The sequence below is a fragment of the Aethina tumida genome, chromosome 1, assembly GCF_024364675.1.
Source record: "Aethina tumida isolate Nest 87 chromosome 1, icAetTumi1.1, whole genome shotgun sequence".
NCBI classification, from domain to species: domain Eukaryota; kingdom Metazoa; phylum Arthropoda; class Insecta; order Coleoptera; family Nitidulidae; genus Aethina; species Aethina tumida.
Window position 1 is genome coordinate 69,496,596 of NC_065435.1, and position 17,583 is coordinate 69,514,178.

Here is a 17,583-nt window from a genome sequence, read left to right on the forward strand (position 1 = left end):
AAATGCGATGAACTCACCTACTAACCAAGTGAAATTGTATTTTATCAAAAGATTTGCGTTATATTAATTATTTTAAATGTTACTAAAATACAAACATGGGAACTATAAAACAACTTTTATTACTTCACTTCTATTTATTATGAAGATCCGATTATAATATTGCTATTAGTTAGCATTGATTGAGCAAACTGTGTAAAATTACAAATATTGCAAAAGACTAGATTACATTTTTTACAGTTTGTTCAACATACATTACAGTTACAAAAAATACCATAGGGTCAAATCTAATTATACAGTAAAATTAATTATAAAATAAAATGCAATTGTGTCAAAACTTCGAGTTTAGGTGAAATCACAAATTTACAAAAACATTCTCGTTATTTTGACACATCGCATTCAATGACTAAAATACATGACTAAATTAACCACTAGAAAATTAAATCTTTGGTTTAGAGTATAATACAAATCTTTGAGATTTAAGACACATTTTAACATAAACAATCTATAGTCTACATCAGTTTCATGGACGGAAGAGTTTCGAGCAATTTTAAAATATCTTAACGAATCCTGTTAGGAACTACTATTCAAATTAGATATATTAATTTAAATATTTTGTAGTTCGTTCATCCAAACATATTAAACAATGTTAATGAAGTTAACAGTAATATTTCTAACAGGATTTGTTTATAATGCAAATACATTTCAACCACATGCATTTTAATATTTACATTATATTGTACACACTGTGTGGGACAAAGAAGGCACAAACCACTCTGTGTATTACATTAGTATTGGACTTATGATATTTTTCGATATCTTTATAATTCTTGCAAACGTAATATTGTGTCCTTCTTTTTTTTATGTTTCAACAAAAATATCGAACGATATTACAAGTCAAAGCATATAGAAGGAATAACATCTACACATCAGTATAGAGCTTAACTATTTAAAACAGTACAAATATAATTGTTATAGCTCAATAGCTGAAAAAGTTTCTCACTATTATTATTTTAAGGACGGATAGATTCCAATTAAATTTTTGAGCAAACGCTGATTATTTGAACTTTTTAGATCATTGAGCATTTATTAAATCGTTATTATTAGTATCTTTTAATAATAGTAAGAACATCTCCCTCAGAAACACATTAATATATTTTTGTTATCAATAAACTTTACAATTTTTATTAAACAAAAACATCGTTGGGTTCAATAAATTTATCTCAGACCAAATGATTGTGTGGTAACGCCCTCAAACAATTTACAAAGAGTCTAACAGTGAATCCAGCATTTCCAGTTGACACTCATCCCAGCCGTTCGTGGCGAGTAGAAGACCTGTAAGTTCGTCTTCACCCAAAACGGTGTTCACCGGCTCGGTGATTACGGCTGGACTGGACATTGCAGAAGGCGCAAAATTCTTGGTCTCCTCCTTCGGTACAGTCTTTTCCTTTTTCTCCTCCTTCTTCTCCTTCTTTTGTTTCTTATCATCAAAGTTTTCGATGTCCGTCTCGCCACATATCTGTATGTTGGAGAGGATGTTGTGCTTACGCTCGCCAGTGCTTTGAGACGGGCGATACCTTTTCGGTTTCTGTTGCGGTTTCGGAGGATTGGGAAGGACTCGGTTCCTCGGTGCCCGTACCGTGAGACTCGATCGTCTTTTGGCGCGTCGAGATTCCTCCAGCCGTTCCAAATCAAGTTTCCAGAAACCACCTTTTCCTGGCTCGTCTTTCGAACGTGCCACCTTTACGAAACATTTGTTCAGCGAGAGGTTGTGCCTGATTGAATTCTGGAATAATAAGAATATTTTTATTATGACGATTAAACATTGACATATACGGACTTACCTGCCAACTGGGGTGAGCCTTCCTGTAGTACAAAAAGTTTTCTCTAATCCAATGATAGATTGCTGACAGCGTCATCTTATTGCCGTTCTTTCCCATAGCCATGCAAATGAGGGTGGCGTACGAGAATGGTGGTTTCTTGTCGCCGTTCTTCTTGTATGAATTTATATTAATGGTCAGATCCTCTTGGTTGGAATTGTTCTGCTTCTTTTTAGGTTTTGGTGAAACCGGTGGGGTTGGTAGATTAGGTACAGACATGATGTTGGTGATGTTGTGCAACCAATTCAGACTTGTTAGGTCGGTTTCGGTGGTTTCTTCGTTTTCGCTTTGAGGACTTAACATAGTAGAGTGCATCTCGCTGGGTTGAATGTTCTCGTTGTTCAGACTAGTTAAAATCAAATTTTCGTCCATTAAACTGTTTGAGTCAGTGTTGTTAACTGATGTTTCTTCAGTATTAGTAACAGTTTCTTCATATATAACATTAGGATTGTACACGATTTGGTCTTCGTAAATATTTTCTTGATTCAATTCCAGAAAATTGTTCTGATTATTGAGATGGACTTGCAGAATATCATCATTGACAATATACTTTGTCGTATCTACTTCACCATTTTCTTTTGTAAATTGTATTTCCACAATCTGATTCTCTGGTATATTTATAACAGAAGATTCGATTTCTATACAATGTTGAACATCAGCCGGCATAAAATCGGGACTTTGAGCATCCATCATCGGAATGTTTCTCAACATTTCCAAATCGGGTTCTTGTGAGCTGTCCAAACTTTTGCCGGACATATTATAAAACAAATCTTTATCAATATTTACAAAATCTTTTGTGTCGTTGGTCTCCATTTTGACCGGATATGTTGAGAAATTCAGGTTTTGTATATCACAATTTTCTATATGATCCATTTTGTTGCAGATTTCCAACGTCATTTTGAGCAAGAATGAGCAAACTTGTTCGTAATCACCGGTCGAATAGTATCACATTATATTCGATATGGATTCGGTTGTGTGAAGGAAACTTCCATACTTAAATCTGGAACAAACATAATTTTTGAATTTCATAAGTCATTAAAATTGGAAACTGTCAAATGAAAGGTGAGTTTACGACAATAAGACACATAAATAACAAGAAAACTGTATATAATCAACCGAAAAGACATAATCGACTCTTAACCTACTTTGTAGGTAAATATATATTGCAAAGGACGTCATCGATTTTATACAACATTCTATGTTATTAAATTGTTAAATTTATCTTTATACATCATTTAATAGTTTGAACAGGCAGCGTAATTTATCTATTGATCTGTATCGAGCATAGTAACGTATAATTACACGTTTTTTGCAATTATTAATTTGTCGTAAAAATAAATTAATATATAAATAATACAATAGGTACTAGAAGCAAAAAAGCATTTTATAAAAATTGTAAGTATATTTAAAATCTTAAGACAATGAAAAATTTTAATAAAAATAAGTAATATTTGATTTAATTATGCATATGTATAAAAAATTATAAAATTTAAAAATGACACAATTTATTTTTTATATATAATACATTTTTAAACGTGAACATATGACTTTTATATTGTCATTTTAAATTGTTTAAACAGTAAGAGCAATTAAAATATTTTTTACAATATAATCTATAAGTATTTTGTAGATCAAGTTAGTAATATTATTATTATTAATTTTTAATAATAAAATTATTTCATTTGTCAGATCTTTTTTATTATTTTAACATATTCATATATAATAATTTAAATATTAATTTTTTAAATGAACTACCATTTAAACAAAATTTATTTGTTTTTGCGTTTCAAAATAATATATTATTTAAGTATATCTTTTTTAATGCTTAATCTTATGGTTTGATAATTAAGGATTCATTTGTTTATCATAATAGTTTTATTATAAACTTTGTGGACTATATATACTATATATATTAGATAAAATGGATATTCTTTATTACAAATTTAGTTAATCTTCAGCTGTATTTATTATTTTTGTAGTAAATATAAACATAAAATCATTGGTATCCATCTTGTTAATAAAATTCATATTTATTATTTATTTATAAATATATTACTTACAAATAGAAATCTAAGAAAATTATTGAATAGTATAATATATAAGTAGTAGTTAAATATTTTAAAATATATGTTTTTTGGTTATCAGATTAATCATTGCTTATTTATTATATATGAAAATATCAGTTTACTGTTATGTATAAACACCATAGTACCAATGGAACTTACTTTTGGAAATTTCTACAAAAAGAAAATATTGTATATTAAGTGAGTAATATAATATTTAGAAAATATTCTTATTCAAAATACATTTTATTAATTACTTACTTAAAATTATTTTTATAATTATAACTTTTATTAAAAAATAAGTGAAATTTTCTTTTATGCCATGTAAAATATTTTACCTAATTTAACTCTAGTATTTTTATATTCAATATGGTTAAATAAATTTAAAAAATAATTAATCAAAAGATGAAATTTTAAAAACGGACATTGTAATACTCTTAATTTTGTTTGCTTCACTATTTTAGTGCAAATGTCTTAATTAATCACAATATAGACAATAGCAAATGGAAAACTCCATTGTCTTATTTTAGAACAATTAATCCTTCTGAACTATGTACTGAAGAGACAAAATTACCAGAACCTGAAACATTCGAATAGGATATTCAACAGTTCGATTCGATTGAAAAATAATAAAATTTAAAATATTTAAACTATGAACCATTCCGCACTACAACATTAATTACCTTTCCTCCAACAACCGACCGAATGCACAACCACCATACCGATTCGAAAGGGGTTCGCGTACCAAAACCGAAATTTCGAAACGCCATTCACCAAGACACCAAAAAATTTTTCGTCGACGACGACGCTCGATCGCCACCTTCGATCCGCAAAGGAGAGACGGACGAGAGAAAATCGCCGGGTGAAAAACGGGTCGATTTCGACCGGCGTGACGTCACCAGGCTGACCACCAGGCATCCGGACGATCAATAGTTTTCCCTCGTGGGGTCGCACGTTCCCTGCCGCCCCCTTGCCCGAAAGGGGGGAGCCGACACTATCTCAATTGCTCGATTGCGTATCGTCGCCGATGATCTTTGAACGTAGGAAATTCGCCGTCGGCGTTTCGGCTTTATTTTTTTATTGCCATGGGGTGTTAGTCATACAGGTGGGAACAGGTGCAGTGGAAGGGTGAGAAAAATGTTCATGATGATTTATGAAAATTTACGGCGAACGCGACCCATTTTGTATAACTGTATTGTGTTTTTAGCAATTTTATTTTAATAATTATTTGGATTATGATCATTCAATAATTGAATGTAGTATTGGAGTTCTAGCAATTAAATAAATTTAATAATTAATTAATTTAAATTTTATATAATGTAATTAAATATTTGTAAAAAATACTGTGTTTAAAATCAATATCATGATTCTTTCTGAAAATATCAAAATATGGAATAAAGAGCTCGAACCTATACATGGTCGAAGGTGCCGATAGTCCATCCTCGTTTTCTGCCATAGACAAAATTTACGGCGATGTATTGGCATTGGATTAGTATTTTTTAATTTGCTTGATTAAATTAATACCGACTGAATTATTATGACTGCCTTTTAAGTTTCTTCTTCTGCAAAATAAAATATAAATGTATAATTGACACAATTGACACACATTGTTTTATTTTACATGTAAAATAAACACAAATAAACAATTTTTATTATTATTTATTAAACATATTTTATATAATTTATGTATATTCATTATTTTCTATATTTCTATCAGTATTCTTCTACCTACGTTTTTATTAATTTAATACAGTTTTAAAAACCGTTTTGTTAATCTTAACGACGTAATATTTTTATAAAATCTAGTTAATATTCGGTAAGTTGGTATTTAATAGAGAATGAGTTATTTGTTAATTTTTGTTATATGTTGGGTATTTAAAATATTCTTCAATCATCTTTTTTGGTGGAGATTTAACTTTATTTTGCATATATTTAAAAAGTAGTAAAAAGTTATTCATCAGTTTTCGTAAAAAAAGAAGTAACATTATTACAATTTGGCCAATTTATGTATGTTTACGAAACAAAATTACATCGACAAAAATAAAATAAATAAACTACTCTTTATCTAAGCTTTAAATTTAAATAGTAATTAAATTTGAAACTGCGCATCCACCATTTTTGTAAATCCTTAATAAATTTATAAGTAAACATATTCAATAAAAAAATATGTAAATTAACAACACAATAACGTTAATATTAATAAAAAATGTTTCATTCATTTGTCGATGGAATAAAAATGTGTCAAGACCACAAGAACAATTAAATAACTAGGACAGAATTACTTTACTGTGGACGTTTGATTAAAATGAAACTTTCTACTTAAAATATTATTATAGCGGCAAATATTCCCGCAAGTATCGAGATTAAAATATCATTTGGTAAATTGCATGACTGTAAAATTACAAGTTTTTAACTTAAAACACACAATTGCTTTTCAATTTAAAATATAATTATTTTTTTATAGTTTTGGAAGTTGTCTATGGTGATAGCTTTAATGATTAATGATGGGCATCAAAATATTTTGCGTGTTCAATTCTTATAAATTTATATTAAAAATCTTTAAAATTTTCCTTAAAAATTGATTTCATATTATGTTAAGGTTCCTTATTTTTTATATTCTCTTACATATTTTAAAATAATTTTGATTATGAATATGGTTGAAAATAGTGACAAATTGGATGGAATCTGATTAATTGACGGACGATTCATTTTCTTAAACATTTATGATTTATTAAATATAATATATTGGTTAATAAATTTCAGTTCTACATATATAGAAATTCGTTTTTAGAGGTAATTTGGGTGATGAATGTGGCTGAAAATAGTAAAAAATTGCGTGGAAATCTTTTATCATCTGAGCAATGTTTCATCTTTTCGAAATGAATACGGTTACGTTTAGAATATGAATTTAATCATCTTCATATAAAATTTAGAAACACATATTTTTAGAGCAATTCAGATGTGGTGAACATGAAAATAATTTAGACCATTGACCGAGATAATGTTAAATTTGAGTTTTTAGGTATTTACTTAATGAGGCGTTTCCTCGACTTTTACGTTTTTCATCGGTGGGATCTTCTAGTATAAAAAACTAACGATGGTCCGCCATCGCACTCCTGAAACTTTGGATCCTATTCCAGTATATATTTAACCAAAATAACCGAAGAGACAATAAATGATTGTTAATTGGAACATTTTAACTGCTTTTGTAGTAATGCTTTGGTCTTTTTTGACATAATTAGAACACTTGTATTGTCCCAAAAACTTGTTAACGACTATCTGGAATGTATCTAAGTGAATTGCATAATTAAATACGTTTCTCCTTATATATATATATATATATATATATATATATATATATATATATATATATAATGGAATAATTTGACCATTTTGAAATTTCAAAGATTCAAATTACACGGAATTTAGCCATTTTTCGATCGTTTAAACAGTTTACATGAATGAAGAATATCGAGATATAGCTGTGAATTTATTCTTATTATTTTGTTTCAATTACAAAATTTTCATTTTTCATCCGAACATAGTCTGTAATGTTTCGAAATATTTGTAATTGAATAAACTTAAAAATGTAAATGAATTATTATTGAAAACAGTAAGTAAAATGGTGAAAGTGGTTGTCGTGATAAATAGTGTGAAACTTTGAGTTTCATCTGCTGCAACATAATTATTCCCTTTTTCGACAGAAACGATTCATGTACTGTTGGACGTGTTATTTAATCCCCATCAAAACGAAATATTATTCACCTCAATTAGGTTTGCTATTTTCGTGCTCAGCACACTTGAATTCTCCGAAAATTTAAATATTTCAAAAATTAAACATAGTAAACCAATTCAAATAAATATATATTTTAAATAAAATAATGAATTGGTAACCACAAATATACAATTATATGGACAAGTGACTCAAACGAAACAAAAATAAACATATTTTTCGTCATCAGCGTCATTACAAAAAATACATAAGAGAAAATTTCTATATTTCTCTATGAAGTTAAAAAAATACAAAAACTAGTATCTAAGTTTCCTGCTAAAACATACAAACATACACTAAACTGTTTTTAATTTTTATGTAAAAATATTAAAATTTTATTAACAATTAATATTGCTGTTCAAATTCGAAAAGAGAACACTTCTATTCTGCGTAGTATTCGCCGCATTCACATTTGATTTTATCGACCGAAAAATTCCTTCGTTGTTCGTCACAGTGGACGAAAACCTCCATTCATTTCGTGGAATTTTAGATTAGATCGTCCGTTTCATGGAAGTTCTTTTAAATTGTCGATGACTAACATTACAGAATCAACCTCAAACCATAATTTTCATTAACAATGTATTATGCATTATTTTGCCGAAAACATTTGTTAAATTTAGCTCTTTTGAGCTAAATCCAAACACGTAAACCTTTCCTGGTAACGGAAAAGTTGAAATGATAAATTATTGAGTGTGACATGCAAAATGAAAACTGATAATTATAATTTATATTTAGGTAATTTGTTAGATACTAAATGTTTCATTTTATTAAATAATTTGTCGGTTACTTCTAAAATTGCTCCCAATTTATAAACCGGATGTTTTCAAGAAGTTTCCACCTTGCGCCGAACGAATCGTTCGGTAAAGTTCATTCGGATCGAAGCCTATGTTTTGTTAAGGCCCACTTGATGGACGCACGTCAGTCACTTCGATTGTAGCTTCTCAAATATTGGCTCTCCAATCGGACACACACACAATCCACCCGGATTATCTGACATAAGTGCATTTCGATTCGGAAACAGGAAGTTTACTCACCGGCCGACGCTAAATTATTCATAGACGGTCGCGGCCCGTGACGTGAATTGACGGCAATAAATCGAGGGGCTCATTTTTTTAGGGGGTATATCCGTGCGGGTAAATTGGTCTCGAGTGGGAAGGATTTTTTTTTCGAATTATTATTATTATTCATTAGCGCAGTCCAGTTGTCGCTTCCCCTCGTTGGCGAAGGTAGAAATAAGATTCACGTAAGTGTTTAACGAAAAATAGATATTTGTCAAAATTTATTAAACCAAATTCAAATTTTATTTATGAGATCTGAGTAATAAAAGGTGAAACTTGAAAAATTCCATGCATAGTTAGAGAATCCTATAGATAACATCTTGTTTATAAGAATCTTATAAATAAGAATCTTCACAATAACTGTACATACAGAGTGACCCATTTAAGATGGAAACATCCTCGTAATTATTTACTTATGTGTCGCTTTTAATGATTTTTGTGTTAGATCCGACAGAAATCTACTACAACACCTTTTGGAAAAAATAACTATCTTACTGAATTTCATATATGACAAATTTAATAAAAAGGTACTGCATATTATTAAATGTCTGGCACAATTAAAGATCACTTTTTTCACAAATTGAGTACTTTTTCACTATTTAAAATAATATATATATATATATATATATATATATATATATATATATATATATATATATATATATATATATATATATATATATATATATAGTGGATCTCCGTCGGGATACATAGATAAAAATTTTATTTTTCATTTGAAATTAATATTTAGTGTTTATGGTTTGTGGTTTAAATACTTAAATGATATTTATAACTTGTGTAAAAATACTTAAATAAAAAATCCTGAGTAATAACAAATTCTTCTGATAATTAATCAAATAATAATAGACACTGAAAATTGGTTGTAAAAATTTTTTGAAAATTAGTTTAATAAAAATGGAAAATTTGATAATAATATGTAAAATATCATGAAATAACTAGAAAATAGGGTAATACCAAAACTGAACATTTTTAAAAATTGAATTAACCAAAAAAATACTAAAATTTTGTGAAAATTAGTCCAATAATTTTGTGGTTTAAAATTTAAAAAAACACTTGTTAACTTTTAAAACTGGTTAATTAAAATTTCGTGATTAAAATGTAAATGGTGATAAAATTAAATCATCTGAAATTGTAAAAAATAATTAAAACTAATACATATAATATAATATATAATTTAATGTATTAAATTTTATGTAGTTATATATCAACATAAACTAATAGATTAGAATAATTGTAAAAACAGGTTTAATATTGTTTTTATAATTAATATATTGTTCAAATTGAAGATGGTCAAACTAAAGTAAATACAATAATTTTGACATTTTGAACATTTCACATTAGTTCAAAAATTACACAGAACAATATAATGAACAAAATAAAAATTGACAAATAGAAAACTTGGATTTATTAGATTGTTTAACAGAAATTTTACACCGGATAAAATAGTCATGACTCTGAAAAATCCAATTTTTATTGAGAAATAAATTTACAGGTGGTATTTATTCACTTATTTATTAATAATATCTAACGATTTTCCATTTTTAGTCAATTCTCGTGAAAGTAATTACTCGAGTCGATTCGATTCTGTCGGATACAATAGCAAGTTAATTATATATGCAGTAATAAAATTAGTTTCAGAATTGCATGAAATATATACATACACACAACACAATATTAGAAATAAATTATTATAATATGATATAATGAAAAAATAACGTGTACTGATTAATTCACATAGTGAACGTGATAAAATTGGTTCGGTCGATCGCTATCGTAGGCATTTTCGTACAGGTGATGTTAGTGGGAAATTAAACAGGTGCGAATTCCCCAGGGATGAATTACCGTACGGTGTTTTAACCAAATCGACCCAGACAAGCTGCAAGTGATGTTCCCCCTTTTTTATTTGGGTACGCACCTACTAATTATTTTATTGTGACATATGTCTAATTTGCCTATGCACCGGCCTCAATTTCCAACCATAACCAATTTGATTGTTAGGACACATGTGCTAGTTTTTGGGATTTTTCTTGGAAATTATTGTTTATACATTTTACTTAATTTTACTAAATATTGAAACAAATCAAATTTTGTTTTAATATTCTTAAGAAATTCAATACTTTAAACATAAACATCTCTAAAAATACCTAGATAAATATTTATTTATATTTTTTATTAAAATAATATTTTATATAATATTAAAATATTCCAAGTAAAAAACTTTTAACGGTTTTATAACATGCTAATGTATACACAACAAAATAAAAAAGAAGAGCATAAAGTCGAAAATATAATATTAAATTTTATTTCTCGTATTTCGGTTATTATTAACTTTTGAGTAATAAATTTGGTTAAATTACAATATTTTTGTCTCATAAATATAGTATTTACCTATGATCCATTAGTTAAGTGATAACCTCTATATAGATGTATGTTATATATTTAGTAAATAAATAAAAATTATGTACAGTTGTGGTCATAATTATAGCAATTTTTAAAATGTTAAATTTTATATTATTAAAATAATATTAACTAATTTTGACGTATAGTCTATTCAAAAAACTAATATTTTCTTATTCTATGAAAAGTTACATTTTTGAGTTGATCTGGACATAAATATAGCAATATGAATTTTGAAAATAATTTTCATCGTGTAAATGGATAAAGTTTAATTTAACATTAAGATCCTGTATAATCTTTTTTGCTTTTTAATTTCAACACATTTCCGAGGCATATTTTCGTTTAAATTTGTATAATTTTTTTGTCAAATTTAGTTATTAACGGAATCCCACATGGTTTCTATAGAGTTGTATCTAGAGATTACGTCGGCCAAGAGAAAACATTGATGGTTATAACCAATCCGTCACAATTTTGTATTTGTTTTTGGAATAGTAACGGTGCTGTCTCAATACTTAACGACATTGTTTCTTCAATATGTGGAAGAAAATTGTTGTTTAATATACACCTGCAGTAACATTAAACCACCACCCAGTTTCACTGTGTGTATAATAGACGTTTTGTGCATTTTTATTTTTGCAGAAAATATAACATAAGCTAAGTCGTCATTTTAATAAAACATCCAGTGTACGTGATCCTGAGCAAATTGAAATCGGGCCTTCACATTCTCTTCTTCCTCTTTACAAATATCTAGCCAAACAAACCCCTGACCGCTAACCTTCTTCTCACAATCCATAAGTTAAATTCAGCAAGTCCCATTTCCTCCAGGTTGGTTGGTTGACATTCGAATTATCCGTTTATAGACTCTTTCAAATTTTGCCTTATTTGCATTACACATACTGCAATATAGTGAAATCTAATTCAAGTAGTACAGCTCATTGACACATTTTAATAAATAATAATAAATTACTATAATTTTGACATGTAAACATTTATTTTACATATAAAGAAAACAATTTATTGTGTTACTGTGGAAAACAGATAATGTGCAGATTATCTATGAAGGCTGCATAATTATTATAATTTAATTTTTTGATCAATTAATTAGGTGGTTAGATTTGTATTTCAGTCGAGAACTGTGTAGTCAAAGATTATTTTGTAATTTTCATTACATTCATTTTCTTTCAACACAAACTTCTGCATATTTTTCTAAAAATTCTTTGCTATAAAAAAGCATTGGAACCAATTACCAAAAGTACCATCATTATTACTGATTCGTTAAGCGCCCTTCATGAAATGACACGACGTCCTTCCCACCTGGTAATACAAGAGATAAAAGGAATTCTAACTTTACGCACAACACATCAAAATTGTAAGTCTGTGGGTACCATCACACTCTAGAATCGAAGGCAATAAAGCAGTGGATTAATTAGCGATTGAAAATAAAACCATTAATCCAAAAAATATAGCAACTTCTTACTCTGAACTTAGGACAACAGAAAAAAAAATGTAACTGTCTCCAACAGTTACTTAGAATACCAAACTTTTCAATAATAATTCAACAAACAACAGCAAAGAATTTAGACATCAAAATATAATAATGTACCATCAGTTAATAACCTTATGGTTGATGCTGTATTTTAATAAATAAAATAATTAATTCATTTTTATTTTTTGTATTAAACAACTTAATTTATATATTTCCCTTATGTATAATTTTTTTTTATTTTAATATATTTAATATAGTTTTATATGTTTTCTGGCATTGACGTCGGTCTTAGGTCAAGTCTTAAATTCAATCTTACAAACTTTACAGTTAAGTAAAAAAAATCAATATATTTTTATTGTCGACTTGGTCACCCAATTTTTTATAACTTTAATAACCCCGTTAACGAAACGACACGTAAATTAAAAGCTGCACGGAAGGAAAATTGAAATAAAAAATTGATTTCGACGAAAATCGTCGTGGTCAATTTCAGCGGGGCGGGAAAAAATATTCCCATCGGGACACGTTACGTGACATCGTGTCCAACGGACACCTTTTTAGTCCTCGCGTCGAGTAAAAAAAACGCTAATGATGAATCCGTTGCACTTTGTTAAATTGCGTCGCCCCGTTAGTTTCCCTCTAGATACGTTATCATAAACGCCACATGCTCGGGGGGTCAATCATTACGGGCCATTAATATCCAATTTATTGGCTCACAACTTATAGTGCAGAGAACTTTTTTTCGAGGCACCGGCAATTGTATACAAGTAAAAAAATTGTCATTATTGAAATGAATTAAATCTGTGTGACATCGTTTAATTCGATCGGCTGAGAAGGCGGTTCGAAAAATTACATTTTAATTTTGAGTTATTATTCTCAAAAACACAGCAAAATGTACATTTCAATTTCAGAAGAAAAAGAATTAACATAATGCGGTGATATTTCCGTGTTCAATTTTATTCACTTAAAAGAAATTAATATTTTATCACGTCATGCCGTCCGTTTTTAACGTCGTGTAAAGATTAAGAATCAATTTATTTTATTTTGTGTTCGTGTGAAGATTAATTTAGATTTGGAACAGTTAATCCGGTTATGTAGACTGAACATATTGCCATATGTAAATAAAAAAATGAAATTGCGGGAATGAAGTTTTCTACAAAAATTATACTGTATCATAGTCACACTTTTATTACTTCGGCAATAAATTTTTGCATATTTAAATAAAGGATATTTTGATCACAGACATAAAGGTACTTTTTATTATATTAATTCAAAATAATGGTCGAATAATATTAATAAAAATTGTTTCTATTAAGAAATTAAAAAAAAATATATGATGGTTTAAACTATATATGTATATCCAGTAATGAAGTATAAATTTAAAACACACAAGTAACTATAGTCATCTTACTTTATATTTAATATTCCTTATTTTAATTGTATAATTAACATTAAAAAATAAAGCATAGAAGTAATAATTAAAAATAAACAATTAATTGTAGAAATAATTGATATTTCTATTAGCAATATGTATAATTTTATTACTAATATCAAATATAGAATAGTATCCAGTATAAGTTAATATCCCTTAAAAAATAATGAAGGCAGATTGAAAAAACGTTTTATTCAAATTATTATTTCCATAATTAATATTTGCACATGAATAAGTATGGAAACAATAACAAATTATTAGTGTAAGAGTGTAAATTTTTAAATTAAATGATAAATTATAATTATCAAGAAATAAATATATAATATTGCAGGTCACATTTAAAGAGAAACACTATTTAAATTTATAATCAATATTTATAATTTTTAATAATAAAATCAAATAACGTAACATTTATTTTAGTATGAAATAAATAATTAGAGAAGTACAAATTAAAGTAAAATGAAACGTTACTAATTATTTTTATTATGTATTATATCATAAGTATATAAATTAAAACTAATTATTAAGTATGTTATCTTACTATAATTAATTATAAAATATATACATATTATTAAACTCAAATTAAGTTTACGCTTAACAACAATGTACTAAATTTATATAAATTTATTTATTAATAGCATTTATTTATTTAATAAATATTTTTAATATCATTTATTAAATTAAAAAATACATATTATTCAGAAATAACGTTACTTTTAAATATTTTTAAATTATGTGATTAATTGCGAGATACTTTAAGATAGTACTATATAGAAATGGTTATTAAAAATAGAAGTATTAATTAAAAGCTCAGGCATAAGTATATAGTATTAAGAATTGTGTGAAATAAGTTTGAATGAATTAATTATTACATAAAATATTAATAATTAATTTCAACATGAAGTATGTAAACTAATAAAAATTATTAAAAGAAAGTTTAGAAACATTATTATTTTTAAAATTAGTATTTATAATTTTATTAAAAATAGTATCAAATAAATATTTGCTATTATATTATTATATGGTAATATATAAAAATGGAAAAATATAATTTAAAATAAAATACATACAAGGTTGATATAATTCTTACTATTATTAAGATTAAAAATAATATTTCTATTCTGTGAAATGAACTAATTATTAAATGAATAATTTATAAAATTCTGATCAAATTATGAAATATATACGGAGTATTAAACTTATAAATTTAGTTCACACCTAACTACAATGTACTAAATTTATAAGAAAGTTTTATTATTTATAATTTTATGAATAAATATTCTACACGGAAAAGGTTGTATTTATTTAAAAATACTATATAAATTATGTAATAAAAACATTGACAAATATAAAATAAAATAAAGAACATACAACGTATTCAATTGAATGAAACATTTATTATTTTTGATTACAATTATTTCTGTAATATTATTATTATTATTTAAATTTAAAGAAATGATTTTAATTTATTGAATTATATTAGTTTATTTTAATATGTAGATCCAAGAACCAAAAATGTATGTGAATTATTATACTTGCAAAATAATTTCAATAAATATTTAAAAAAATATTAATATTTATTTCACAATAATTTTCTAAGACTTACATAAGATTTGCCGCCGCAAAAAAGTTGATTCAGAAACAACCAACGAATCCAACAAAGAAGGCACAATCAATCTGCAACGACACCAATAAAAAGGCACAAAAATAGTACAATGAAAGCACCTGTAAGACACGTTGGGCTAGGGGGTGTATCGAACCCTTTGGCTGCAACCGACCGACTGCACCGTCGTCCTGGCCGGCACCACCGTTTCTGGAAAACGCCGGTGCGCGTGGTGTAAACAGCTGGAAACTACCCGCACCACGTCAGTCTTGGTTCGACGATTCCGGATCCACTGCGATGTCGGTGTCAAGAACGGATTTTATTTAAACGAAACTTCAATGGAGGTTAACTGAAGAATGGAACACTATTGTTAGGGTGTTAATTTAATGGATTCGCGAACAGTTTTAATGGGCATGTCGATGTGGTTTTATTCGCCATCTTTGTACCATGCCCACATACCTATATTCATACAGTGTGACCCATGTTTAATGGAAACACTAAATCTAATGTAAATATCAGACAATTCGTAAAAGTAATAATGACAGTATGCTAACAATCGAATTAAATATATGAATCGTTACGGTTTTACTAAGGACGATAAACAAAGAGATGATATGAGTAAAAACAGTCTGGAAAGGGGTCGGTACCGATTGTATACTGTCCAGCATGGTGCAGACCGTGGATCTCGCTACTTCCCCATCAATATCTTCTTTTCTAATATCTCTATTAAAATTGATTAATGGCATTATAGAAGAAAATATCCGCGCAACCCTATATTATAACTCCATTTTATTCATTGTTTTACTGGTACAATTTTTAAAGTGACATGAATATATTATTATATTATAACAACTTTGTGTTAAAAATCATAATTTAATGAATTTATTTTGGTCAACTATATGGTGAAATATTTGTCAAAAATATTTGAAAATATCAAACAATGATTTAATACATTAGTTCACAAAGGTCGTTTAATTTTTAGTGAAAATAAGATCACAAATTCAATTTATAACACAGTATTCACCACATTTATTTTCACAATCATTAAGCAAATTGTGAGACCTTGTTAGTTAAGTCACTATTTGATATTATCAGATATTTTTATATATTCTTCCATGGTTTAGTTTATGGGAAAAAATAGGCGTAGAACTCTACAAAAGTTTTATTAATATGCAAATTATTTATGGGATTTGACACGTGACCATTTTTAAGGACACTAAATTTAATGAAAAATATAGTTTTTCACAAATGATTTTATCATTTTTTTGACTATCATAAATTTTAATTGACTTCAGTATGATGATATATATACATACGGAGTTTTTTATCTATTGTTTAAACTATTATTCATTAAATTCCGGTTATAAATATACAGTGGGAGGGTGGTTCTATCTCAAATAGGACACCCTCTGTGTTTCACATATCTTTATCAGATAAATTTTAATTATCAAAAATCTACACAAGCGTGAATTTTACACAAACAACTTGAACATAGCTCAATCATTGAATACTCTCTCAGTAAAAAGTCGGAAGATTAAGACTTTAGATATCACATACCTCGATAGGTACGTATGACTACCGTTATGAATATAATAATTTTATGAGATTATTTTTTAATGTATGTTTAATATTCAATAGTATTAGGTATAAATCGGACACCCCGTGTGTTTCACATATTTTTATCAGATAAAATTCAATTATCATAAATATAGACGAGTATGAATTTTACACAAAAAACATAAACAAAACGATTGAGTACTCTATGAGTAAAAAGGCGGGAGATATTAGATATCACATACTTCCATAGATACGTATGACTATCATCATGAATATAATAATTTTGTAATGTTATTTTTCTAATGTCACGTTAATATTTA

At 27.4% G+C, this 17,583-nt stretch overlaps 1 protein-coding gene across 3 annotated transcripts; it reads right to left on the reverse strand.

Moving 5' to 3' along the window:
- Nucleotides 1–711: 711 nt before the first annotated feature.
- On the reverse strand, nucleotides 712–16,014 carry LOC109608838 (forkhead box protein A2-A). 3 transcript variants are annotated; one of them, XM_020025390.2, is made up of 3 exons: nucleotides 15,710–16,014; nucleotides 1,842–2,877; nucleotides 712–1,783 (listed from the first exon to the last, which is right to left on the reverse strand). In XM_020025390.2, exons 2-3 carry the CDS (start codon nucleotides 2,772–2,774, stop codon nucleotides 1,259–1,261), a joined length of 1,458 nt encoding a protein of 485 aa, XP_019880949.2. In that variant the 5' UTR covers nucleotides 2,775–2,877; nucleotides 15,710–16,014; the 3' UTR covers nucleotides 712–1,258. The 3 variants fall into 3 exon arrangements, with proteins under 3 accessions (XP_019880949.2, XP_019880950.2, XP_049822118.1); XM_020025391.2 differs by having other exon boundaries at nucleotides 15,829–15,855; XM_049966161.1 differs by lacking the exon at nucleotides 15,710–16,014 and adding an exon at nucleotides 4,624–4,847.
- Nucleotides 16,015–17,583: the final 1,569 nt, after the last annotated feature.

Coding starts and splice junctions, on each gene's coding strand:
- LOC109608838 (XM_020025390.2), bottom strand. CDS start 2,774: ATGACGTTGGAAATCTGCAACAAAATGGATCATATAGAAAATTGTGAT. Junction 1,784..1,841: donor AGGCTCACCCCAGTTGGCAG/GTAAGTCCGTAT, acceptor TTATTATTCCAG/AATTCAATCAGGCACAACCT.